The sequence below is a fragment of the Dama dama genome, chromosome 3 (assembly GCF_033118175.1).
Source record: "Dama dama isolate Ldn47 chromosome 3, ASM3311817v1, whole genome shotgun sequence".
NCBI classification, from domain to species: Eukaryota; Metazoa; Chordata; class Mammalia; order Artiodactyla; family Cervidae; genus Dama; species Dama dama.
In genome coordinates, this window is record NC_083683.1 from 42,187,152 (window position 1) to 42,214,262 (window position 27,111).

At 55.7% G+C, this 27,111-nt stretch overlaps 2 protein-coding genes across 7 annotated transcripts; both read left to right on the plus strand.

Moving 5' to 3' along the window:
- The first annotated feature begins 1,884 nt into the window (after nt 1-1,884).
- Nucleotides 1,885-22,995, plus strand: ZNF385A (zinc finger protein 385A). 6 transcript variants are annotated; one of them, XM_061126290.1, is made up of 8 exons: nt 1,885-2,007; nt 8,426-8,562; nt 16,148-16,258; nt 18,360-18,522; nt 20,407-20,649; nt 21,008-21,177; nt 21,388-21,483; nt 21,638-22,995. In XM_061126290.1, exons 1-8 carry the CDS (start codon nt 1,998-2,000, stop codon nt 21,866-21,868), a joined length of 1,161 nt encoding a protein of 386 aa, XP_060982273.1. In that variant the 5' UTR covers nt 1,885-1,997; the 3' UTR covers nt 21,869-22,995. The 6 variants fall into 6 exon arrangements, with proteins under 6 accessions (XP_060982273.1, XP_060982308.1, XP_060982289.1 ...); XM_061126306.1 differs by lacking the exon at nt 1,885-2,007 and adding an exon at nt 7,737-7,964; XM_061126282.1 differs by lacking the exon at nt 1,885-2,007 and adding an exon at nt 7,738-8,023.
- Nucleotides 22,996-23,498: 503 nt separating this feature from the next.
- Nucleotides 23,499-26,637, plus strand: GPR84 (G protein-coupled receptor 84). The gene is made up of 3 exons (XM_061122337.1): nt 23,499-23,548; nt 24,665-24,785; nt 25,220-26,637. Exon 3 carries the CDS (start codon nt 25,228-25,230, stop codon nt 26,416-26,418), a length of 1,191 nt encoding a protein of 396 aa, XP_060978320.1. The 5' UTR covers nt 23,499-23,548; nt 24,665-24,785; nt 25,220-25,227; the 3' UTR covers nt 26,419-26,637.
- The last annotated feature ends 474 nt before the right edge of the window (nt 26,638-27,111 follow it).

A 27,111-nucleotide genomic window follows, 5' to 3' on the forward strand; every position in this document is an offset into this window, starting at 1 on the left:
AATTAGAGCAGCCGGCCTGGGCTCATTAGTAGCCCGGGGTGCAGGGCTCATCAATAATGAATTCACCCCTCGCACTGCCCCCCTCCAGCTGCCTGCAAGGTCACCCCGCCCTCCAGCCAGCTGCCTCCCCTTGGTGAGCTAAGCAACCCCTCTTCTGAGACCCCTCTAACTCAGTGTCCTGGGGGTTACAGAGTGGGAGGGTGGACAAAGCTGAGGGCAAAGGGGTCTTTATCACTAATTAACTATGTCTGATGCTGACTCTGGTTTGTTCTCTGGAGGCCGCCCAGGAGGAGAAAGAATAGCAAGAGGCAGGGAGAAGTATGTGTGTGGGGGTGTGGATAACAAGAACTGGGAAGAGCAAGCTTGGTGATATGAGGCTGGAACAGCATGGTGGTAGGTCGGATCTGCACCACAACGATAAACTCTTATGGGCTAGGAGACCCTACCTTCTCCCCCAAGGTCAGATTTAGGCACAAAGCCACAATCCCCCTAGATCTCTGGGCCTCTGGATCAGAACAAGACCAAGGCATTAGGACCCCCAGAATTTGCCCTTGAGCTGGAGCATCTTGGCAGGTACAGAAACAGATATTTTTTTCAAACCAGATCAGTGGGGTGAGGACAAGAAACTGCTGAGGCCCAGAAACAGGAACTTAAACTTCCTGTACCTTAATTAGCCATATAGTCCTAAATTTCCTGCAGAACCCAGGAATGCCACGCTCCAGTCCCCTTCCTCTTTTCTAGACTATTCCAAGACTCCAGTCCCCTCCACCCTCCTCCCGACCTCTTCCTCCCCGCCTCCACTCTCCCTAAATCCCAAGTGTTCTAGTTCCTAGTCACACCTACTTTCCCTCTGGCTGGGGCTGGCCTGAAGCTGGCTGCTTGGCATTCTGGGAGATCCTCCTGCCCTCCCTCCTGGGGCAGGTACAGACAGGTCCAGGCTGCAGCAGCTGCATCTTCTCCAGACACCTCGCAGACTCCCAGACTCCAGCCTCATGCTGCGGTTCCAGTTGCCTGCCTTAGAATACATGCTGTTGGTGCTTAGAAAACATCCAGTGTCCTGTACTCTGCCCTGCCACCCCCACGTTCTCCCCAGCACACACAGTCTGTTCTATCCTCCATCCTCTCCTCCACCTTATCAAAGACCCCCCACCAGGCCTCTTTAGCCCAAGCTCACCTTAGTGGTGAATGCCCTGGATAGACACTCCCATCTCCACACCAATCCAGGCCATATCTACAAGGTTGAGCTTCAGTTCTGGATCTCCTGTCACCTCTGGTTGCCCTAATGATTTCAGTTGCAAGCATCTATTTCCACCTCCTTGGGTCCACTGATTGCAGTCTCTTCCCTCAGACCTTCCCTAAGATCTAGGCATTCATATCCCAGCCAGAGATCAACCTGGGATCCATCTTCAACCCCCTCATTTCACCTCTGAGACCCAGCCCTCAGGCATCCTGCTGCAGAGCCAGAGAAACAAACGAGGACCCAAACATCTCTGCCCCCACCCTCCGCTTCTGCCCAGTCCATCACCCTGGAGAGGACTCAGGTGTCCCATCCACCCTGGCCTCATCCCTCCCCACAGTATTTAGGCACCCCACCCCCACCCCATATCAACCCATGGCTAGACTTCCCGCCCTCAGACTCAGCCCTTCCCGGGATCCCAGGCATCTTAGTTCCCAGCTTCCTGTGTCAGCACACGCCGTCCTCTAGACGTCCTGTTCCCCCAGCCCTGGCTGCAGCGTCACCGTAAATCCAGGAGACTTAGGGGCGGCAAGTAGAAGAGAAAGCGAGAGAGGGCGAGGAGCGGCCGGGACGCCCCTTCCTGGAGCCCTGGGCGCCCCGGTCCCCCCTCCTCCCGTCTTCACCTGCTGCGGGCTCCGCCCCCGCTCCGCCTCGGCCGGCCTCTGCTCCTCCCCCGACTCCACCCCCCGTACCCCCAGCCCGGCCAGAACGGCCCCCGGGACAGAGCGACGCGGAACCCCCGGGCGCCTGGGTCCCCAGCATGATCCTCGGTGAGTGGGCTCTGCGGCTCCAGGCTCCTGGGTCCCTCTCAGTAGGTCGCCCCCAACCTCCCGCACCGCGGTGACTGCGGCCGCCCGTCAGCGACCGGTTCCCCCCTCCCCCTTCATCTGGCTCCACATCTGGGGGCCCCCTCCTTTCCCAAACTACCGCTTCTTCTCCCGGTAATCCTGGGAGTGGTAAAGGGGGAGGCAGAGCCGAGTGGGACCCCAGCCCCACAATGAGCACATTGCGTATTCATGAGCCTCATGAATATTATATGACTGTCTACGAGCGGCTGGGGGAGGGGGCTGGCCTTGGCCTGGTGGAGTTGAGCGAAAGGTTCTGACCCGCCCCCCCTCCTCACCCCCAGCGCCTTCCCCCACCCTTAGCTCAAACACTCCGACCCCCTTCTGGGCCCAGGATAAGAGGGAAAGGAGGAAGTGGGGGGGCGGGCGGGGGGAGAAGATGGTGGGTGTAGCTTCGAGGTGTGTGTGGTGGGAGGTGGGAACCTGAGGGCTGAAGATAAGGGGTCTGGGGAGAAGCAGGGGTGGAAACTGTCCATCCCAGGGCCCCTGCGGCTCGGATCCTGCCTCCGCAGGATCCTGCCCCAACACGCCGGGACCTGCCCCTCTCTCTCCCAGCTCTGGCGGCCCGGGCCCTTCCTTCCCGGCTTCTTTCTTCTTCCTTCCTCCCCCACCCCACCCCCACCCCTGCCTTGGGCCGAGGGGTACCAGCAGAGGAAGGGGCAACGGAGAGCATCAGGATGGGGGAGGGAGACTCCCGCGGGGCTCCGCCATCCCTTCAACCACAGCCACCCCAGCCTCATGACCTACATGGGAAGGGAGCCCCGAGTGGGGGAGGTGAGGACTCTCAAGATCCCGGCTCCAGGCCCTTGCCTCCACAATAGTCTACCGGTGGACTACTGTGCTCTGTCTTCTGACCTCTGGTCTCTGCCCTGGATAGGCCGGTTCCTGGGCCCTGTTTGTGATGGGAGATTGCCCACCAGGTCAGGCACCTGTGGGCTCCCTGCCCCCACCGGGGACACCTGGCTCCATGCTGGCGCTCCAGGGCTTGCCTGGCTCCCGCCTCAGCCCTCTGCTGGTGCCTCCTTGGCTCTTGTGCCTTTCTTCTTTGGCTTGACCCCTATTGACTCCCACTAGGGGTCTCTCTCCCCTTCTGCCCTCCTTCTTCCATCTCTTTCTGTCCCCTTCCTGTATCTCCTCACTCTCACCACTCCAAGTCTGCCTCCCTCCACCTGGCACTCCATCAAATCCATTAAATGAATGAGCCAACGGAGGCACGAATGACTGGTTGCTTGCCTTCCTTCCCAAGAGGATCTCTAGCAGGGAAGAGACTCCCCTCCCATCTAGACAATCCCTACCCTTGTGTGACCCCCACCAACACACTTGGTCTCAGGTCCCCAGAGCACAGGCTCTACATTCCTCCAACCTGTGCAATCCCCCACACCCTGGCCCCACCCTGGGCACGAACCCCAGAGGCAGCATCACGCTTGTCTGGGATAGGCCAGTTGGAGCTGTGCTTCTCCTGATCAGTAGGCCCTGGAGAGGACTTCTGCTAGTACCAGACCAAGACCCCACCACAGGAGGAATGCCAGGGGCCACCAATTGGATCCCCACCACATCTCCCTGAGGACAGACACTGTAATTAACTCCCTCCTTGTGCCAAGCCCATAGAGTGGTGGGAAGCCTGGTGGGCCACACACCTTAGCTCTCTTAGACAAGGAAAGAGGGAGGAAGCTGCCAGCTGGGCCTGAGGCCCATTCTAAGGTTTTCAGGTTCTAAATGCTGAGGTCCACCGAAGCTGTGTGTGGGTGTCCTGCCCAGCAGGCAAGGCCCAGCCTGCCTACTCAAGAACTAGACTGTGGGCCCAGGTTTAAGGTGGTGATTCTGGGCTCAGCTTCCCTATTCTGAGCTTTTCTTACGCTCCCCTGCAACTGGGCCCTTAGTGTGGTGTTGTGGGGGTTGGGGACATTGACGGAGGCCTTTCCAGTCAGGCTGGGGAAATTTTTGCAGGGGTCTTCCTTCTTCCTTTCCTGGCCACCTCCTCCCTTTTAGGCCCTGCCCCCGCCCAATCCACCCCAGGGTTATTAGGGATGATGTTTTGAGTAGTTGTTCATAATCATCCCCTTGTTGCTTTCATCTCTGACTTCAAAGCCTTCCCAGCACTCAGCCTGCCTCCTGCCAAGACGGGGGAAACTGAAGCAGAAGGAGACAGATACCTGAGAGCTGGTCAAGAAAGCAAGATCCAGGGGTTCCAGGCTCTCCCCCACAACCCCCCAGTTTTAAAATGTCTGGGGTTTAAAAGAGACCAAAAGGCCTGAAGAGAAAAAAATGGATTAGAGATGAGATTCAAAACCAGATGCCAATCTCATTTCTCCTTTGGCCCCTGAGCGTAATTCCCACTTTAACACAGTGTTGACCCCTTGTTTTTCATGACCATGGACCCTAACACATTTGCCACCCTAACCTCAAATCCTCTCTCTGATTTGAATCTCATCCCAGTCTGATCTCCAGACCAACACTAACCCGAAGCCCTACCCTAGCACCCTTCCTGGATCCTGTTCCTACCAGACGCTGCCACTCCCAGAGCCAGCTCACGGCAGACACTCCCATTCTTTGGCACAGGAGCTTCAGGCCCCAGGCCCACTTAAGAGAGTCCAGGGCTGGGACTCCCACCTGGTCAGAGTTTCTGGGGAAGAGAGGAAGGAAAAGACCAGCCCTACGTGGGATGGAAGGAGTCAGATCTGGCTTGGTTGTGGCTTGGTGCTGGAGGGGAAACCTGAACAAAATCAAAGTGCCTAGGGCCAGGTAGGGCGCAGAAATGGACAGACGGACATGCATCCAAGGGACTGAGACCTCACCCCCCTAAAGTGGTTGGGAACAGTCTTTAATAAAGCATTCGGCTTCTCCCAGCAGAGTTGGGTGGGGCTCTATCTGCTGGAGGTAATTACTCTAATGAGTTTCCCTCTGGAGTGGCCTGTCCCAGCCAGGCCCCAGCTCCTCCCTGCCCTGCCTGACATGGTGTGCACGCCCACAGGCCTGTGCACTAGCGCACACATACACACTCCAATTTGCACTCCACCTCCTCCTCCTCCAAACCCCCCTGAAGCCCTCACCTAACCAGCCATCAGGAGCCCCAGATTTCCTGCTTCATTTCCTCCCGCGAAGCCCTCTTTATATTCCTGCCTTTCCCTCTTCTACCTCTAGTAAAGTATGGTGCCTGAAAGCCCTGTCTGGAGCCAGCCAGCCAGATTCAAATGCCTCACTAGCTGTGTGACCTTGATCAAGTAACTCCCCCTCTCTGATCTGATGGCCATCATCTAAAAGATGAGGGTTTGTTTATTTAGCAAACACTTATTGAGCTTTCTTTGTGGCAGGCCAGCACTGTACGTGGATTTGTTCTATCTTTTCAACAACTCCACAATGCAAGATACCATTGCTCTCTTCTGATAAAGGAGAAGTGAGACAGAGAGAGTTGAGGCAACAAGCTCGTCACCCAGCTAGTAAGCAGTGGAACCATCCACAGGGAGGCGTGTATGTACAGTGCCTGGCACACAGTGGACCCTCAGAAAGTGGCAACTGTTATTATTCCCAAGAAGGAAAGGAAAGGACTGAGGCTTGGGCTACCAGACCAAGGGCCCTGTTTCTGCTCACTGGGTCCATAAGCTGCTGTCTGCCCCCTTCCACCCCAGATCTCAGTGGAGTGGGAATCTGGGAAAGAGTCCCAGGACTCTGGGAAAGAGACACACGAATCTCTAGCTGTCTTCTTTGTTTCCTTTCTTCACTCCATCCTTAGTTCCTTCCTCCCACTTCCCCTTCCCTCCCCCCACCGTTGGGCTCACATCAGTGGAAAAGATGAGTTGCGGGTCAAAGGAAACCAAGTGGTGGCTACCTCTTTTCCTCCAGCCCCAGGAAGTACGTGGAACTTGTTCTCCGTTTCCTCTCCTTGGACAAGATGGAAGCCTTGCTCATATCTTTGCTGAATTCAGAGTTAGATTGGAGCCCTTCGGGGTTATGTAGCAGAGGAAGCATTTGCTACAGAGGGTGACAGATCTTCATTGAAATCTCAACCCTGATACTTACAGGTTGTGTAATGTCAACCAAGTCTTTGTAACTCTTCCGAGCCTCAGTTTCTTCATATGTCAAATGGTTAAAACCTAGTATTAACTACCACATAGAATGGTTCCCTCAGAGATGAAACGTGCTGATACTCAGAATGCCTGGATATATTTGTTTTCCTGTTGCCTTTTGCAGAACTCACCTCTCTCCTCCGAGATGGGTGTTTGAGGGGCGGGGACCTGGAGAATCCTGAGGCAGGGAAAGGGTCAGGGAGTTGAGCTGCTGCCCTCTCTGGGGCCAGGGCAAGTGCCAGCCCCGAACCAGCTGCTCGGGGTGGGTGCTGGGTGCCGGGGACTCTGGGAGCGCTCAGGTTTCTCTCACCATTCCTGATGCCGCCCGGGGCTCGTTAAGGCTGCCCTGGCCTTGTGTGCCAGGCAGGAGGGGGTGGGCACAGAAGGGAGAAGCCACAGGGGGAACAGAGAGGAAGGGGAGATGGTCGCCCTACCCCATCAGTCTGCCCATCCCTCTTTCTCCTCTCTCGTTCTGTTTTCTGGTCTTTCTGCCCTTGTCCCTAGCGCTGTGTCCAGTTTTTCTGCGGTGTCTCTGTTTCTCCCTCATTTTACTCTCTTCACCTCTCCATTGTCCCCTAACTTCTTCTCTCTCAGCCTCTATGTCCCTTTCCTCAGTCACCTATTCCTGCTTCTGTCAGTCTTTCCTGTTCTCTCTCCCTCATTTTTATCTGCCTGTCTGTCTGTCTCTCTCCTACCCCCGACCCCGTCTCAACCCCAAGGTGAGGAGGGAACGGACACAACTTACAGACCCCCAGCTGCCCTAGGGCCAAGGCTAAGCATCCCACCCTTCTCCTTCAGCCCTTAGATGTCTGCCGCCCAAGCTCCCAGCAGCCTTAACCCCTCAGCCTCAGGGCCCTTGGCCACGCAGTCATAGCAGTGGGTGAAAAAGGCAGACCCCTCCAACCTTCCTGGACCAGCTCCCTGCCCCCAGCTGTGCCTGAGCCCTCCCCAACCCCTCCCTCTTGCCTCTGATTCCCCTAATCCCTGCTCCCCCGCCCTCCCCTCTGCCCCACTTTTCCAGGACTCTGATTGGCTGGTTCTCCTGACTGGACCTGGGTGAGGGGGGGCTGGCAAGGGAGGGGGCAGGGGGCAGAACCGAGGGAAGGGGACGCTGTCAGGCCCAGGCCCCTGGGGGGCCAGGGCCAGGCTACTGCCTGGGGGCAGAGGGCACCAGACACTGAAGGTATGAAAGGGGGCCGTCTCTGGAGGGAGCAGGAAAGGATCCGGGTGGGGGGGGGGGACCCTCTGCCCCAGTGAGGTCAAGGGAGGACGGGGCTAAGCTTGCAGCCTCCTGGGTTTGCCTTTGTTCCTGGGAACCCCTGGTGCTGGCAGGGGGTTGCTGGAGCCATGAAGGGCAGCCAGAGTTCCCTGACCGGTGGACAGTGAGATTGCGGAAGGGAGCTGGGCCAGCAGAACCCCAGAGGGGTACTTAGGGCCTTGGGGACCACCCCGTGGAGCCTGGCAGGGCTCCTCCCATGGCTCTGGGGGAGGAGAAGGTTTCAGGGAGGGTAGTGGCGTGGCTGGCCTGGACTTTCATTTCCCCTTGGGGTCAGACCCAGGCATTCCCCTCCCAGAGGCCGGTCACAGTTCCTCCTGCAGAGCCGGAGCGAACATTCCGGCAGTGACCAACAGAGGTGCCTGGGGAAGACAGACCAGTTGGGATAAGGGGCTCTGAGAATGGTCCTAGGCAGCCCGCCTCCCAGAGCAAATGCCACTCGCTGACCCCGGATGTCGACAGTTCATTAAGAATTACAATTGGGACGAAATCATAACTCTTTGGGGAGCCTGAAAGATTCAGCAGCCCTCCTTCAAATCCAGGTCTCAATATTCCCCTCTAAGCAGTGGGATGAATCACTCACCTGACTGTTCTCCCTGGGGTAAGCTTTTGGGATTCCCTAGGGGACAGCAAAACCGGAAGAAGGGAGTGGCCAGGGGTCTGGGACTCCCAGTCCTGCTGGTCTGTCAGGCGGCCTGCAGATAAGGCCTGTGATCTTCCTGGGTTTGTAAAATGCCTGAAGGTCTTGGTGGAGGGAGGCTGGAGAAGAGGGAAGTGAAAATCACCCAGAAGGGAAGAACGACAGATCTGCACCCTCCCCCAGGCCCACAGGGCACCTTGCTCCATTGCTCCGGAGCCAGTCAGCAGGGGGAAGTGTGTGTGATGAGGGTTGGTAGCATTTCTGAGTTTGGGGGCCCCAGCTGGGGATTGGGACTGCCAGGCTTGGGTGGGGCTCCCAAGTGTCAATCTTCCTGCGCGACATAATGTTTTCTCTGCCCTTTAGGCAGCTTGAGCCGGGCAGGGCCCCTCCCTCTGCTACGGCAGCCCCCAATCATGCAGCCCCCACTGGACCTCAAGCAGATCCTGCCCTTCCCACTGGAGCCGGCACCCACCCTGGGCCTCTTCAGCAACTACAGCGCTGTGAGTAGCAACCTGCCTGCCTGCCTTCGCCACCCTCCCACCACCTGGCTCCTTCTCTCCCTCGGATCCATCCCTGCCTTCTTCTCCTATTCCGTCTAATTCCCTATCTCAGGGCCCCATCTCTCACTTCTAGTCAGTTACAAGCATTGTAGACTTTCTGGTATACCATTGACAACAATATCCATAATAGCTGATAATCGCTGAAGTTCAGCTACGGGCCAGACACTGTGCTGGGTGTTTTATGTGAATCATCTCATTCAGTCCACCATCAAGAGAAGTCATGAGACCTAGATTGGGGGCAGTGATGACAAGGAGATGGAAAGAGAGACTCCACAAGGGCACAGGCAGCCTGTTTGTAAGCACCATCTCTCTGGAGCCCACTGTTGGGCGGGGGGAGGGTTCATGCAGTAAGGCTTGAAGGGCCAGCTAAGTTGTCTAGATTTAATACAATATGAAATAGGGAGACATTATCCAGTCTTGAGCAGGAGGGTGAGCTGGAGAAGCAGTGTTTGAGGCAAGTGAGTGGGGCAGGAGGGAAGAGAGCAAAGGCTGGAGGACAGTGGCCAGTCAGGAGGCTGGCCCTGCAATACCAACATTTGCATTGCACTTTGAGGTTTACAAAGCATTTTGCATATCTCAGTCTTTATAGCAACCCTGTGGGGTAGCTGCCATTTTACCCTTGTTTTACAGATAAGAAAACAGTACTGACTATAAACAAGGTACTGTCCAGAGCCTGCAGGGGAGCCTGGAGAGCCAGACTGGGCCCATGACAGCAGCAGAGTGAGCAGAGGAAGGGGGAGGGGTGAGGTGTTTCCAAGGAAATGTTGACAGGCCACGGTGACCAACCAGGGTTTGGGAACCAGGGGAAAAGAGAGAGGATGAGTCAAGGATGACTCCCAGTTTCAGGCCTCGGTGACTGAGAGAAAGAAGTTACTTGCCAGGGGCAGGGGGTCAGAGGAGGAGGCTGGCCTGGGGTGAGGCTGCTAAACTCACTTGAAGACATGGTGAGTTGTGGGCCAATGGGACACTGAGCCAAAAATGTCCAACAGACAGTTGGAACTTGGGGCCTGGAGAGTGGGCTGGAGCTAAAGGTTTGGGGAAAGTTCAGCTTTATTCAACTCAAGTAACCCACCATCAAACCATATCCAGTTATGAGCATATTGAGCATCAACTATGCATCAGGCACTGCAGTAAATGGTTCTGTCGTTGTTGCTTTGGCCACACTGAGTGACTTATGGGATCTTAGTTCCCTAACCAGGAATTGAACCTGGGCCCTCAGCAGTGAAAAAGTGAGTCCTAACCAGTAGATGTTTCTTTATATGTGATCTCATTTAATCTTCATCACTACCCAACAAAGTAGACACTATTATTCCAGTTTGACATATAGGAAGACAGAAACTAAGGCCCTGAAGGAATGTATCTAAGTTGACACAGTACGTGCCTAAGGTATGATTTGAACCCAGAGCATCTAACTCCAAAAGAGTTCTCTTTACACCTGCTGTTCCCTCCAAACTCTTCTCAGAGAATCCAATCAACATTTGCATTGCACTTTGAAGTTTACAAAGCATTTTTCATATCTCAATCTTTATAGCAACCCTATGGGGTAGCTGCCATTTTATCCATGTTTTACAGACAAGAAAACTGAATACTGACTATAAGCAGGGTGCTGTCCTAGATATGAAGGAGATGTGAGGGTAAATATAACATGCTCCAGTCCTAAAGACGCTTGTATTCGGAGAAGTATAGATGTGCATGAAATGATCTACAATGCAAAACAGAGGAAGGGTTAGAAATATGGCAAAAGAGACAGTCACAAAAATTCAATTGAATGAAAAATTTTTTGAGCACCTACTATGTGCCGGGCACTGCACCAGGTGTCAGGGACACAGGACTCAGTCTGCTTGGAGAGCTCACAGTGTGGCAGGAAAGATAACAAGTTAGCATTTACCCTATAGTGTGAGAAGAGCTGTGCTGGAGGCATGCAGCTTGTAGGGCAGCCCAAAGCAGTATCAGAAAAGACTCGTTGGATGTGGTGAGGGACCAACGGGAGCTGAGCAGGGAAAAAAAAAAAAACAGTGGAGGAAAAAGGGATTGGAGCTGGAGCAGGTGACGTTATGATTTGGGCTTTGAAGAGTTATTAGTAGGATTTAAAAAAAAAAAAAGAATTATTAGTAGGATTTAAAAAGGGGCCTCAGAGAATATTCCAGACTGAAACAAGTACTAGAAAAGAGCATTTGAGAAACTGCAATTGATTGGGTGTGATTGGAGCAGAAAGTGCTGAAAATACTTTCCCCCCAATCTGCATACCTGATTGATACTTAGCCTCAGGTCTCCCATCATTGTCCCCATTTATTTTTTGCCACACATCATGCAACATGCAGGATCTTAGTTCCCCAACCAAGGATCAAACCCATGTCCCCTGCATTGGGAGCTTAGAGTCTTCACCACTGGACAGCCAGGGAAGTCCCCTTTGTCCCCATTTTATAAATGAGGAAACACAGACTCAGAGAGGTTAAGTGATTTGCCCAAGGTCACAAAGCTACTTAGTCTATTCACTTGGATAATCTCTGGTTTCTGACTCCCTGGATTCATGGTTCCATGGCCTCTGGTGGGAATGAGCCATTTAAAGTCAGGAGCATGGATAAGCTTGGAGAGAGTGTGACCAGGTTTTGAGCAGCACCAACTTTGGCATCAGACTGACAGACTTCGAATTGATGTTCTGAAAGTACTGGCTGTGTGACTTAGGCAAATTTACTTAACCACTCTGAATCTCAATTTTATCAGCTGTACAAGAGCAATAGTACCAACTCACAAGTTATTGTGAGAATTGTATTACATAATCATAATGCCTAGCATGAAGTAAGTTTTCAAGGTAAGCTGCTATGATTATTATGTTATTTCTATTGTTTTTATTTTATAGATGATCAGAGAGAGAAAGGTAGTTTGGCCAAGGCCCAAGCCTCGGGGAATACGCAGAGCTAGGCAGTGGTAACAGGAGGAGGCTCCAGCAAAGGAAATGGAGGAGCCACAGGAGGGGGTGGGGACAGAATTGGGTTTTTGTAGAGTTGGAGAAGCCAAGCGAGAGAGCGTGGCGGGCTGCATCAATAGTGTCAAATTCTGCAGGGGAACAAGGACTGCAGAAAAGCTGCAGACAGGCCTTGGCAGTGGTGTGCAGCAGTTAAGTCCAGGGCTTTGGAGTCAGGCTGCCCAGGTTTAAATTCAAATCCCAGTTCAGCCACTTACTAGCTTATGACCTTGGGCAAATTATTTAGCCTCTCTAAACCTCAGTTCCCTCATCTATAAAATGAAGATAATAATAGTACTTACTCCCAATAGTGGTTGTGAAGATTAAATTAGATAATCCATGCAAAGAGCTCAGTCCACAGGCTGGCACATTCCAAGGGCTCAATCAACATTAGATGGTGGTGGTGATATTATTATTCATGGCAGAGCCTCTCCTTCTCTGCTGTAATACTTCCAGATCTCTCCTACTCCGGTAGTTCTTGCTCTTTAGACCCCTCCCTGCATTACTCATCCCTCTGCCCTTGAATATCCCTCACTGTCTCTCAGAGACAGCCTCTCTCTCTCCACATCCTGGGCCCTGCTTCGCTCATCTCTCAGCCCTAGGTGGAACGGTGGGGAAGAGATCCAGAGATGAGAGAGCCGGAATCTCCTAGGACTTATCCAGAAAACGATAAGGAAGTGTTTGGGGGAGTGGGCTGCTCTGCCCTCCCGGCCCTTGTCCCCCAGTGCTGTCCCCACTCGACCGCCAGAGGGCAGCAAGTGCACGAAGCATAAGCTCTTCGGGACGCTGTTCTCCAGCAGGTGGCGGGCGAGGGGAGCAGGTGGGAAGAGGTTAGGGATAATGTCCCCAGCCTGAGGTCGCTTCAGCCCTGGGCGACCCCAGCTCCACCATCCAGAGGAGTCACTAGGAGAGCCGTGCCTGGCACCTGGCTACCTGGGCCCCGTCTCCCATCCCTAGCAGGAGAAGTGACATGTAAAGGGGGCAAGGGGGCCGTGTGCAGAGGGAGCAGAAGGGTCGTCTGGGGACTCGAAAGAGAAGCTGTTAGAAGAGCGAGGGTGGAAGGGGTGACAGAAAGGAGAAAGGTCCAAGCTGGAGAAACAGGGTCGGCCATGGGATTCATAGGGATATAAGCCCCAGCAAGGTCCCCCAGTGGAGGAAGCCCAATGGGGCGTCTGGCCCATGCCGCTCACCAGGACCAGGTCTTCCTGGAACGAGTGTCTGGACATGGACACCCCGTCCTCTTTTCGCTCTAGCGACCCTTTATCCCTCCCTATCCCCGCCCCCGTGCTCGGCCCTCCCACGGCTCCGCCTCTGGGGCGGGCTCCGGGCCGGGCCGGCGCCGCCTCCCCTTCTCCCGGCCGGCCCGGCCGCACAGCCCCGAGCCACCCGGGCAACGAGCGCCGCGTCCCCGGCCTGCCCGGCCCGGCCTGGCTCGGCCTCCCCGCCCGGGTCCACCAACCCGGGCCATGGAGCCGCGTCCCCCGGGGTCCCGCAGGGTAAGCCACCCGGCCCCTCCTCCCTCCCTGGCTCCCGCCGCTGCCGCAGCGCCCCCCCACCCCAATCCCCGCCCGCCCCTGCCTGACTCCCTACCTCTCCCTTCGCCTGGTCCTCGGGTTATCCGGCCCATCCCCCACGACCGGCGCGGCCCTAACCAATCTCCGGATCCCATCTGGCGCCCCCCAGCCTGCTGCCACCATACTGGATACCCCGGCCTCTGTTTCTCAGATCCTCGAGGTCCCCCAAATCTTAAGACTTCCCATCAGGTCCTACACCTACCCTCCGATTGCCAGGCCGCTGCTCAGATCCCTAATGCAGCCCTGACCCCATCTCAGCCTTAGTCCTCTTCCTAGCATCCCTCCCCCACCAGCTTCCACCTGCTCTCTGGACATCCTCTAGCCCCCTCTCTCTCCTATTTCATCCTTCCTGCCCCTCAGGTCTCCCCATCCCCGAAATTCCACCCCCTTCCCCTTTTTGCCTTTATCTGGGGGGTATGGGAAAGTGGGGTGGTCAAACAGGGGCAGCGGTGCCATCAGATAAAGGGCAATAGAAGGAAATATAATCAGAGACCCCCCTCGTGTTCCTGATCTGGTTTCCCCCTTCCCTCCCCCTTGCCCTTCCTGATTCATTTTGCCCCAGCTTAGTGGAGCAATTCCCTTTCATGTCTGCTGTTGGAGGGCAGGTGGGAGGGGACTGTTGTGTGGACTTTTCCAGACAGCGTCTAGGCCAGAATCCTAGGGAAGGGGCTCTGGAGTGGGATGGGCTTTCAGAGACGCTGGCCCCCACCCTCCCCAGATAGCCATCATCTAGGTCACCAGGGCCTCTTGACCTTGGCCTGGAGCAGCACTTCGGTGGTTCACATTCCACCTGCGCAGGGATTGGGCCCAGGAGCCTTCACCTTCAGCCCGGTGTCGCCTCACTTCCCAGAGGACAGGGTGGGAAGGACCCACCTGGCTGGGTTGCTGCCCTCTTCTCTGCTTACTCCCCACCCCTAGCTGGTGTTCATGGACTTAAACCTGAGGAGTGGGGTGTGCGAAGGAAAAGGCTCTCATCCTGCAGGGAGGACCCAAGTGGGGGAGGGACTATTGGCAGGGATGGATGTTGGGACGGTCAACTCCCAGGTCATCCTCAGGGCACTGGTCCTCAGCCACCCTGGGGAACAGGCTGAGGTGCTGGGTGGGGCACAGACAGAACCCGGGGCCTCTCTGTCCCCCTCTCCTTCCCGCTTCTCTCTCCCTACAGTTTTCTTTGACTTACGTTTCCTGGCCCAGATTGGGTTTCTGTTTGGGCTGAATTCCATTCCCCACCCAGCATGTGAGGATGTCCAAGAGCTGAGGGGATCCCTGGGGCAGGGTTGGGGGTCCCTGATTAGGGAGGACTGTCGGCTAGGGGCTGAGAGTCGAGTGCAGTCATGTGTCTCCTCTTTGTGATTAAAGCCTGTCTCCAACTTGGTCTGTCTATCTTTCTGCCAAACACATCATACATTCACACCGATAAACACACAGCTGAAGATTGCACAACCTGACCATTCATGGCTTCAGCAGAGCCCCCGACACAGAAATGTTGATCCATAAATGATGTACACACAGCACGTGACACGCCTTCACACTCCACCCCTGCACAGATTGATCATAGCCTGCTTAGACACACACAGACACACCCAGTCTTCCCCTGTTTGGCTTTCCCCCCAAAAGGACCCAGGCTTCCAGGAGGTGAAGAGTCACTGAGGGGCTGCTTCCAGCCATGTGCAGGCCAGGCAACAGACATTTGTCTGTCGGCCTGGTTATCTGAACCTGGCTCCTGCCTCTGCTACTGCCAAGTGGGGTGGCCTATTTCACAGGGATGCAGAAGCCCCTTTCTTGACATTAACCCCAAGCCGCCAGTGAGACAACTGAGGGGAGCAGAGAGGAGCCAGGATGTGTGGGCTTTCCAGACCGCCTTCTTCACCCTGCTCCGTGCTCCTGTCTCTCACCACTGCCTCCTTGGGAATCATGAAGACCTGGGCACAGGGAGGGCCTCGCCTAAGGAGCTATGGACCCCCCCAGTCTCCAGCAACGTTTTTTTCCACTTAATCCTAGGAGATAAGGTTTCAGCTCTCATTTGGTTCTAAGCTTATAAGAGATCACCCAGTCCTGCACAACCTCAGCTGCATTCCAGGCTCGCCTCTCCCTGGCCACTGAGGGGCCAGAGGGAGGAGGAAGAGCAGGGAGGCAGTTTTCATGCCTCTGGGCCCCTGGCTTCATCCCCTGATAGCAGAACGCCTCAGAGAGAAACTCCCATCTTCTTCCCTCCTCATGTGAACTCTTGGCAGGACACGGCAAAGACATCTGCTGATCCAGGGTGGGGGCAGAGGCTGTTCCTAATCCCACCCAGCCCCACAGCCCTGCCCTAGAAGCCCTGTGACCAGACAGAGGGAGTTCAGAAGATGCCTGGGCTTCCTCAGGCCAGCCAGGCTTCTTAGCTTCCCCTTATTCCTCGTTATTCACTGGAGCCACCTACTCTCCCCTGAGTTCTTTTACTCCCTCTGGAAACTGCTACTCCTAAGAGGTCCAGGGAGTGAGCATGTCAGGGCAACCTGGGGCCCAGAGATGGGAAGCTAGGAACATCTGTCTCCTTGACTTGGCTTGGTTGAAAGGCTGGAAAAGACTTTAGCCGAAGGCCCTAGGATCTGGGTTGCTTTGGGGACTTCCTAAGTGGGCCTCTGGTGGATTAGCTCAGGAAAAAGGTCAATGTGACAGGATTCAATCTTCATGGTATAACAGATGGACGCAGGAGTCCAGGTTCAAGTCCCAACTCTGCTACTAACGCAGCTGTGACCTTGGGCAAGCCACTTCTACTTTCTGTCAAATGGGAGTATTGGGCCAGGGGCTCTCTCAGGGCCCTTCCAGTGCTATGAAGACTGGGCTGGGAGAATCAGGGAACCGAGGCTCGGGGCCTTCTGGCCCACTGAAGAGTGGGGAGGAAGCTCTGGGCACTTTGGTTCAGCCCAGCTGCTGCCACTGGGGTTATGATGGACATGAGCTTGTGCTGGGGTCCCTGGCTTACCCCAGCCTGCCTCCACAGATGGACCCTGTGCAGAAGGCTGTACTCTCCCACACTTTTGGGGGACCCTTGCTCAAGACCAAGCGGCCCATCATCTCCTGCAATGTCTGTCAGATTCGCTTCAACTCTCAGGTAAGATTCTCAGCCATTCATGCATCCAATGGATGGGGCAGGTGGAACAGGGGCTGCGGGGCATCTTGTGGGAGGGTGGGGCTGGGAGCTCTGGGTGAGGGGTGGGGATTAAGGGGGTCTCAGAGGATACTGCAGGAGGGACGGGACCGATGGAAGCCCTCCGGAGGGACCAGAGATCTTTCTTGGGGGACTCAATTCAACTCATAATGTTACCAGACATTCTTCCCTTGCCCTATAACTCCTCCCTCGGGGACTGAGGCATTCCTGCCTCAGAACTTCTTAGAACACAGGTGGCCATCTGTGTCCAGGTGGGAGTGTGGCCTCTGGCCCGCGGGTCTTGGGTGCAGGTTTGACTTGTGTCACTGGCCCCCCTGCAGAGTCTGTGCACCCTCCTTGTTGTTGGTTAGTTGCTCAGTCGTGTCCAACTCTTTGCGATCCCAAAGACTGAAGCCTACTAGGCTCCTCTGTCCATGGGATTTCCCAGGCAAGAATACTGGAGTGGGTTGCCATTTCCTCCTCCAGGGGATCTTCCCGACCCAGGGGTCAAACCTGAGGCTTCTGCACTGGCAGGCAGGTTCTTCACCACTGAGCCATCAGGGAAGCCCAGTGCCCTCCTTGGCCTCTGCTAAACTCCTCCCAGCACCCCCACTTCCCTCTAACCTGCTTTCCCTCTCTCTCCAAATCACACCCAAGGCCTGGCCCCTACTGCTCTCCTGTGGGAAAGTCTGTCTCATGGGAGAAGCCACCCAAAACCTAGGAGTCAGAGCCAAGGTATTTGGCCTCCCAGATTATCCCCCTCTGAGGCTCCCTTTTCTATGGGTCTGTAGGGGACTCTGTGGGGTGCAGGCTCTGAGAGCTTTTGGAGAAAAACAGCACAGCCTCATTCTGCTGAGTAGAGGAAAAGAAAGCATGTTCTATTTCTCTCCCCAGTACACACATACATACACACACACACACACACACACACCATGCTGCCAGACTGCACACCACTGCCCCACCCTGCGCTGTCAATCTTTCCCTGCCTATCCACACCTTTTATTTCTACTTTACCCTGTCTGGATATTCTTGTGGTTCCAGGATTGTGTATTCTTAGCAGAGGGTGCATGCATGCAGGGTGGGGGTGGAGCCAGGACCGACTCAGATTTAGACTTCACCTTGACCTTGACCCCAAGAACCCCCTCTCCCAATCCTGGCTCCACTCACTGTGAGACTGGAGGGGCCGGGGCCCAGTGGTAGGCAGCCCTCCTCTGTTTCTGCCCTCCCTCACCCCCCCACCCCCACCCCCACCCCCGACCAAGCAGCTCTGTTTTGACAGCTGTCTCTGCTGCTGTCTCTGTCTCCAGAGCTGGGCTGGGGGCCAGGGTCCTCCAGGGTGTCCACAGAGGCCTCAGGGAAAATGAGACCCGGGGGGAGTATTCAGGGTAGAGCCCAGGCTTCAATGCTCCTGGGACTCCCAGCTTGAGCATGGAAGCAGCAAGGCTGGATGCTGGGGCCAGGGGACACTGGCGCAGAAAACCCCGGGGTCATAGGAGATGCAGGCTGGCTGGATTGCTCGGCCCCTACCATTTCCCCTATTGGTGTGAGTGGGCTTCCCAGGTGGTGCTAGTGGTAAAGAACCCGCCTGCAAATGCAGGAGACATAAGAGACTCAGGTTATGTCTCTTCCCTGGGTCGGGAAGATCCCCTGGAAAAGGGCATGGCAACCCACTCCAGTATTCTTGCCTGGAGAATCCCATGGACAAAGGACCCTGGCTGGCTACAGTCTATGGGGTCACAAAGAGTCGGACATGACTGAAGCAACTTAGCACGCATAGACTGAGTTCCCTTTCTCTCAGCCCTGGACAAGGTGGGAAGCCTGAGTCAGCAGCCAGGCCCTGGGTGAGGTGGTGGGATAGAGCCCGGGCTAGATGGGGACCCAGGTTCCCCACGACTGAGCCCCAGGAATAATCAGGGCTCCTCGGCGTGGGGCTTTACATATCCCCGGTGTGGGGACAACTTTTACTGCAGCCCGCTGAGGCCACCCCAGGATCTGACAGATCCGTGGGGAGAACATTCAGATGAAAGGTGGTCTCAGATTCCCTTCTCTTCCTCCATCCCTAAAGAGCCAGGCTGAGGCACACTACAAGGGTAATCGCCATGCCCGAAGAGTCAAAGGCATCGAGGCTGCCAAGACCCGAGGCAGGGAGCCCAGCGTCCGGGAACCAGGAGACCCAGCTCCCCCAGGCAGCACCCCCCCAAATGGAGATGGTGTAGCCCCCCGTCCAGGTAAGTCCAGCATCCCCACACCCTTCAGCAGACCTTGTCTCCTCCATTCTGTCCCCACTCCCAGAACTCTCCTCTGCTTTCATCTCTCTCTTCCTCAGCCCCCACCCCACCCCCACCCAAGGTGAGTCCTGCAGCCAAACACAGTGATGCAAAATTTCCATCCTGTCACCCCCACTCCCGCCCCAGCTCCTCTCAGCAGAGTCCCCACTCTCTGTCCTCCCCACTGCCCAGTGACTCAGAGAGGGGCTAGGGTGAGGCCACCTGGCAGACTTCCTCAAGAAAGAGAGAACCATCAAGTGCAGGGAGAGGCCCCTTCATCTTGGGCAGAGGAGCAGGGGAAAGAATCAAGATATCTGAGGGCCTGCCCATGGAGGCTCCCCACTCCACTGGGGAGGACTGAGCCCAGGAAACCCAGGCAACTCCCTGGGTGATCTTGGGTAGATCTTTTGACCTCTCTAGGCCAGAATTTTCTTTCTGGGGACATGAGGGACTGAGACTTGAAGATCTGTGAGATTCTTTCTCCCTCATGGCTGATGGCCATCCTCAACCATATTCCCAGCCAAGAAACTGGAAAGAAGGAATATCAAGACAGGAAGATCTGAGCTACCCCCATCCCAGGATTACCACATCAGATGTCAGTCAGGGCCAACTCCAGGGAGACTCAGTAACCCCATGTCCTCCTTATCCTTGCCTGTCCTTCCTGCCCCATCCTAAGAATGAGAACCGGGAAACAGGTCCCCACTCTCACCACACACACACACACACACACACACACACACACACACACAGTCCTCAGGGATGCATGAATAGGGCAAGCAAGTGAGCTGAGTTCTAATTTGTGTTCTAGCTGCTTCTTAGCCTGAACATCTTGTGTTCATTTGGTAATGTCTCTGTCAAAGGGGGCTGATGATGGTGGTGATGTAGCTAACACTGCCTGTCTAGCACCATTCTCAATGCTTGATGTATACTACCTCACTGAGTTCCTGGGGTATCTCTCTAAGGAGATAAGGAAACCTGTCCTGCTTTTGAAAGCCAGGAGGGCCTGTCCAGATTGAGATATGAGTGTGCTGTCTGGATTGGGATGGAGATAAAGGATGGCAGAAATGAGGAAGAGAGGGAAAAAAAAACACAAGAAAGATCCCAGGATGGACCAACAAATGGACATCTGCAGCTCCCCCATCCCCACCCCCACTCCCACCCCCGGCCTCTCCCTGACCCGGAAACTGGATCGGCCACTGGAGCAAGAATGGGAGCGCTTGAGTTTCCCCTGTGCAGAGGCCAGAACACAGTGCTGAGGACTGGGGCCTGTGCATCTTTAATCAAGCCATGAATTATAGAGCAGCCCACATCCCTGTTTCTTCCCTCTCCGGTTCTGCTGTTTCTGTTTCCCTTTCGCCATGTCTGTGTCTGTCTCTCCCAGGCTCGTCTCACCTCACTTCGGCCCCTTCCTAGAGTTCTTTGGCATGCCTCCCCAGGGACTGGGCAGGCCTCTGAGAGGGGGCTGGCCGGGCAGAAAGCCCAGGCTGGCTGGCAGGCCTTGGAGGGGAGATTCTTTGCTCCATGCCGCTCTCCCCTCTGGCTAGACTGGCTGCCGGCTTCACCCTGGCTGAACGGGAGGCTGGTGGGTCCGGACCCATCAGCCATTCCCAGCTTATGGAGAGCGAGCCAGGCGTTGGAGTCTCACACCCAGCCTGCAGCAGCTGGACCACACGTGGCTCTGGACCACACGTGGCTCTGGTCCAGGGCATGAGTATATGCATGTTGTCACAGGGTGGGGACTCCTGGGCCCCTGCCCTCCAGGAAATGGGGGTAGGTCTCCTCCACATAAAGAATCTTCTCCGAAAGCTATCTGGGATGATCCCTATGTTTCTCCCCCAATGACAGTTTCCATGGAGAATGGAGTGGGTCCAGCCCCAGGATCCCCAGAGAAACAGCCTGGCTCCCCATCCCCTCCCAGTGTTCCGGAGACTGGTCAGGGTGCGACCAAGGGTGAAGGGGGGACTCCAGCCCCAGCTTCCCTGCCTGGGGGTAGCAAGGAAGAGGAGGAGAAGGCCAAGCGGCTGCTCTACTGTGCTCTGTGCAAGGTGGCAGTGAACTCCCTGTCCCAGCTTGAGGCACATAACAAAGGTACGGCCTCCCCTCCCGCAGGCCCACTGCCCTGTCCTCAGCCCGCTACTGCCCCCTACTTCTCAACTCCCGGGTTTCCAACATGCCTGACTCTCTAAGGCTCACCAGCCTGTCTCCCTCTCTAAGCATCTCCTTCATTCCTCAGCCTCTTGCCTCCTCAGTTTCCTCCCCACCCCCTCCCTACCTTATCGCTTGTAATTATGACCCTCCCCTGACCCACCTTTGAAAGGGCCGCAAGGGGCTTGGCAAAGCCCCACACCTGGTGCAGCCCGTCAGTATTGTCATTGGAAATGAGGGTGTTTGAGGCCTAGCAGGCCTGGAGAATTTTTATCCACCCCTTGCCCCCTGCGGGCTCCAGGTACGAAGCACAAGACCATTCTGGAGGCCCGCAGTGGCCTGGGCCCCATCAAAGCCTACCCCCGGCTGGGGCCTCCCGCTCCCGGGGAGCCCGAGGCCCCTGCCCAGGACCGAACCTTCCACTGTGAGATCTGCAATGTCAAGGTCAACTCGGAGGTCCAACTGAAACAGGTGGGTCTGAGGCCCTCCCCAAGAATCCTCTGGAGGGCACCTGCTAAGGGGGAGGAGAGACGGGGAGCTTGGGTGAGGGCATTCCCTCGGGGTCCTCCCCTTTGGTGCCACAGAAGGGGCAGGCCCGGGTGCTGAGGTGTGAGTACCCTGCTCCCTGGCGGCGGCTCCTTTCCCCATGGCTCACGGGCCCCCACCCACTGGTCCTTACAGCACATTTCCAGCCGGCGGCACCGAGATGGCGTGGCCGGGAAACCCAACCCGCTACTGAGCCGTCACAAGAAGCCTAGGGGCGCCGGAGAACTAGCGGTGAGGCCTGGACGATGGAGAATTTGGCCAAAGCGGGGGACCCGAGCGGGGAGGAGAGGGGATGCCGGCCGCCCTGGGAGAGGTGGAGAGGTGGAGTTGGCCAGGCCACAGAATGACTGTTCCCTCTCCCCTCCCCGCCCTCTTCCCCCTGCAGGGCACGCTGACTTTCTCCAAGGAACTGCCCAAGTCCCTGGCCGGCGGCCTGCTCCCCAGCCCCCTGGCGGTGGCTGCGGTGATGGCAGCGGCAGCAGGCTCCCCGCTGTCTCTGCGCCCGGCTCCAGCCGCACCTCTTCTCCAGGGACCGCCGATCACCCATCCCCTGCTCCACCCCGCCCCCGGGCCCATCCGAACTGCGCACGGACCCATTCTCTTCTCCCCCTACTGACCTGAAACCTGAACCCTGAACCCCCTCCCATTCAACCTCCCCCCCCTCCCCTCCAGCCGGGACCCAGGCCTCCGGGCGCCCAGCCCGCCCCTCCTCCCGGCACTCCCTGAATGATCTCTCTCCCTCCCCCCCACCCCGAGGTACGGGGTTCCAGGAAAGGGGAGGGGTAGCGGGGGAGGGGGGCTTCAGAAGGGGGGGAACACCCCAGATCTCAGGGAACCCCGCCCCCTGCCCTTCCCTCTCCCCTAGAAAAGGGGGGGCCGTCTCACCCCCGAGCCCCCTTGGAGACACCCCCCCTCCCAAAAGCCATGTCCATCCAGCCCTTCCCCCCCAACCTAGCACAAAACGGGGTTCACAAGCCATGGTCGGGGTCCAGGGGGCAGAAATGGATTTTCTTGGCAATAAGCGGACTCTGGGACTCCGGCGCCCCCTACCCCCAAACTGAAGCGCTTCCGTGAACACCCCTGTCCTCCGCAGGGGGAGGGGAGCAGGCGGGATCCTGGGTCCCTCATAAGCACTTTGGTTTTACCGCCTGCAACCTCACTGTGCCCGCCCCGCATCATGCCCCAGCCCAGGTCTAGCCGGGCCCACGGGCAGCACTTGGGGGCATCTCTGGCATTTGGGTGGGACCAAGTAGATGCCCCTATAGACCCATTCCCTCACCTTCTTCCTTCCCAGTCCGGATTCCATTCTTTTCACCAGCACCCATCGCCCAAGGGGTACCAAGGGGGGCAAGGGGTGTCCAGTCCAAGCCCACCCCCGCCTCGCCTTCCGCAAAACTGTGAGCAAAAAGCAATAGAAGCCTCGCCCCCGCCCCGCCCCTTCCCGCAGGATTTGCAGTCTGTAGCCTCCCCCATCCCAGCTCCTAGACCTCAAGGCTGTCCCCTCCCACCAGACACCTCCACTGCACAATTCGGGCGGGGTCGTGACCTTCCCTTCCCCCACCCCCTGTGCTTTCCGTATCGTCAGCCCTTCCAGCACCGACCCGGGAGAGGGACGGGCCCCACTGGCCTTCCCCTCCACATCAACTCTTTCTGCTTGACGATGTAGCAACCCCGGCCCCCCACCCACGTCTCCCCCCTTTCCCAGTCCCTGACAATAAAAATCTGGATTCGTTGCCCTCCGTCCCTCAGACTCAGACTCTCAATCTTTGCCTGCTGTTTGGGGGAGCAATTCCATCAGAAGGGGGGTGTGTGTGTGTGTATGATGGGGGGCGGGGGGCGGGGAAGGACACAGAGGAAAGAGAGCCAGGAGGAGGAGGGGGATGGGAAAACCGGGCTGGGAGGAGGCAAGATTCGAGGCTTGCGCAAAGCGAGCAATACTCCCCATCCCGCTCACCCCGACTCCGGCCCAGCTCAAGTGTCAACTTGGCCCTGGGGAATCATTTCGAGTCCAGGTCTCGGATTGCAGCCACGGCTGTTGAGAATTCGTCGCAACTCCACCAGGCGGCGACAACGACATGGAAAAGAAAACCGCGGGGCTAAAACGCTCCAGTGTGGTGTCTCGAGGTCCTAGGAGACCGGTCTCAGACCCGGTCTCAGACAAAGAAAGGATCCAGACGTTTGTGCCTCTAGTGGGAAACCCACGCCAGCAACACTCAAAGCACGGGGAGATGGGAGGAGGGACCTGGGAATCTGAGCTCTAGGCTCTACTCGGCTCCATATAAAAAGTGACTTTGCGGTTAGTCCTCAACTTCCCCATCTGCAAAATGAGAAAGTTTGGGTTTCTTAAAAGTTCATTTGCTTTCATGGATCATAGACTAAAGAGCTGGGGCCGTGCTGTTTACAACGATACTAGAATGCCTTCTCATCTGGTTCCCTAAATGGTCTGTAGGACAGGACGATGCACTTCACTAGCTGCTTCTCACGTGATGTTGGGGGGAGGGGTCTCTTCATCTTCAGGATTCGGTTCAACCACACACTCCCAAGAGCAGCCAGTGATTCTGTGACCCACCTCCCTCTAGCCCTGCAGGGCAGCAAGAAGGTCAACAAAAAAAGGCCAGACCAGAATCCAGCCTTGACACTTCCACCTCTCTACCCACTTCCCAGTCTTCCGGAAGAAAGGGGGAGGGGAGGTGGGATGAGGACTGTTAAAGAGGAAGATGAGGAAGATGAGGGAAATCAGGCCTCCTGAATTAGTTACAAAGTTGGGGGTGGGAGTTTGCTATAGGTTCAGAAATAGAACCCAACAAGGAGTTTGAGGGGTTTTGTGTGTATATGTGTTTTGTTTTCGGGTTGATCTAGCTCAAAAAAGAGCCTAGAGATCTAGAAATCTGAGGGGCAGAAGTGGCCAGATAGGAAAGTGGGTGGAGAAAAGTAGGGCTGGATCACATGTGGAGAGAGGGGGGCTGGAAGAAATTTGGGTTAGAGGAGCTAAGATATTAGCATATCCCGCAGGTACCTCAAATCTGATAAAACTGAATTCATTATTTACCCCCTTCCTAAGCCTGCTATGCTTCCCACATTCCCTATCTCATTGATTAAGAGAACCACTCCCACCTGGAAAAGTGGGCATCCTCCTAGTCTTCCCTCCTTCTAAACCTTTTTCCTATGAGTCATTAAATAAATCCTACCTGCCTCTCAATAACCTATGGATCCTGATCATTGTTGTCATTTCCCACAACCACTGTCCTAGCCAGGACTGGCTACATTATTTGTGGTGTCCAGTGCGGTAAGTAGTAAGGAAATTTCAACAAAGAAGCCCCATATTTCACTAGTTAAAACCAAATGAGTAGGACCGGAGGCAAGGGAGGAAGTGGCTGAGGTTGGGTAACTGGGGAGTTTCTTGTTCTTTCAGGTCAGTATAATAGGAGCAGAGCACCTCCTGTCTGAAGCCTGACTGCCCACCAGAAAGGACTGCACTTTGAGTGAGTTGAACTTCTTCCGCTGAAGAGAGATTTGAAGGCTGGGAGACTCAGGTGAGTACTTTTGTGGTGGATATACTTTTACATTCTCTGTCTCCTCATCTCCCAGGTGGTAAAAACAAACAAACAATAAAAAACTGAGGCCTGTTATGTGTGTGTGGCAGAAGGGACTACAGACAGAAAGGACTATTCTGAATAAAAGAGGAGAGGGGATTTCTGGGTGGTCTTAAAGGACAGGGGAGAGTATCTGGATGGGTATTGAAAAGGCCTGGAGATTGGAGTAGACAGAAACTTCATAGATAAAATGGATAAATATTTGGAAAAATCTTTGAGAATGGGAAAGAGGAGATTGGGGATCTTGGGATGAAAAGGCTTGGGAATGGCTCTGGAGCTCCTGTAACAGTTCAGGTGCCCAGAAGCCCAGAGTTATTCAAGAGATCTGAGTTCAAGGTCAGGTTCTGACTCCCTCTTCTCCCCACCCCTTTCAGCTTCCATCATGTGGAACACTTCTGACGTCAACTTCTCCTGCTACCATGAGTCTGTGCTGGGCTATCGTTACGTGGCAGTTAGCTGGGGAATTGTGGTGGCCGTGACGGGCACCGTGGGCAACGTGCTCACCCTGCTGGCCTTGGCCATCCAGCCCAAGCTCCGCACCCGCTTCAACCTACTCATCGCCAACCTCACAGTGGCTGATCTGCTCTATTGCACCCTTCTCCAGCCCTTCTCAGTGGACACCTACCTCCACCTGCACTGGCGCACCGGTGCCACCTTCTGCCGGGTCTTTGGGTTCCTTCTTTTCGTATCCAACTCTGTCTCCATCCTCACCCTCTGCCTCATCGCCCTAGGACGCTATCTCCTCATTGCCCACCCTAAGCTCTTTCCCCAAGTTTTCAGTGCCAAGGGCATAGTGCTGGCACTGGTGAGCACCTGGGTGGTGGCTGTAGCCAGCTTCGCTCCCCTCTGGCCGATCTATATCTTGGTGCCCGTAGTCTGTACCTGTAGCTTTGACCGCATCCGAGGCCAGCCCTACACCACTGTCCTCCTGGGCATCTATTTTGTGGTTGGGCTCAGTAGTGTTGGCGTCTTCTATTGCCTCATCCACCGGCAGGTGAAGCAAGCAGCACAGGCACTGGATCAGTACAAGCTGCGCCAGGCAAGCATTCGCTCCAACCATGTGGTGGGGGCAGATAAGGCCGTGCCTGGTCGTTTCCAGGAGCTAGATAGTGGGCTGGCATCCGGAGGACCCAGCGAGGGGATTTCATCTGAGCCAGTCAGTGCTGCCACCACCCAGACCCTGGAAGGAGACTCATCAGAAGTCAGGGACCAGAGCAACAGTAAGGCAGCTAAGCAGATGGCAGAGAAAAACCCTCCAGAAGTGGTTGCGAAGGCCAGGACGACTAAAGGAGCCCAGAGAGCTCAGGACTCTCCATCAGACTTTGGGAAGGTGACCCGGATGTGTTTTGCTGTGTTCCTCTGCTTCACCCTGAGCTACATCCCTTTCTTGCTGCTCAACATCCTGGATGCCAAGGTCCAGGCTCCCCGAGTTGTCCACATGCTGGCTGCCAACCTCACCTGGCTTAATGGCTGCATCAACCCTGTGCTGTACGCAGCCATGAACCGCCAGTTCCGCCAAGCCTATGGCTCCCTCCTGAAACGAGGGCCCCAGAGTTTCCGTAGGTTCGATTAGAACTGTGTCCCCAGTCACCAGAATCTGGGATTGTCTCTTCCAGAACTAAGGTGGCCAGCTGTTATAGGAAGAGATGAAAGTGAGACCTGTGGGAACTTTCATGGACAAGCACCCCCCAAACTCCCCAAACCAGGCCTCTCCACCCTTCACTCAACATTTCAGCCCTAGGCTGCTCAAGATGCATTATTAATTATTAATAAATGAATTCTATCCTCTTCATATTCAGGTGTGATCTGTGGGGAAGAAGAAAATAGGCCAAGGTTGGTTTGCAGCTGGAACCTAATAGTTGAGGGTTTGGGGGGGACATAAGTCAGAGCAGGGGCAGGAAGCAGAAGACCTGGGACAGCCTTCAGCTGAGGAGTTTCCAGGTATAAATCATGTGAATTGGTTTAAGAGGATTAGCCTGCCTCTTTTTTAAAAAAAATCAATTACCATTAGCTTCCAGGTAGCACTAGCAGTAAAGAAAGTGAAGTCGCTCAGTCGTGTCCAACTCTTTGCGACCCCATGGACTATAGCCCACCAGGCTCCTCTGTCCATGGAATTTTCTAGGCAAGAGTACTGGAGTGGGTTTCCATTTCCTTCCCAGGGGATCTTCCCAGCCCAGGGATCAAACCCAGGTCTCCCGCCTTGTGGGCAGATGCTTTACTGCCTGAGCCACCAGGGAATCCCAGTAAAGAACCCACTTGCAAATGC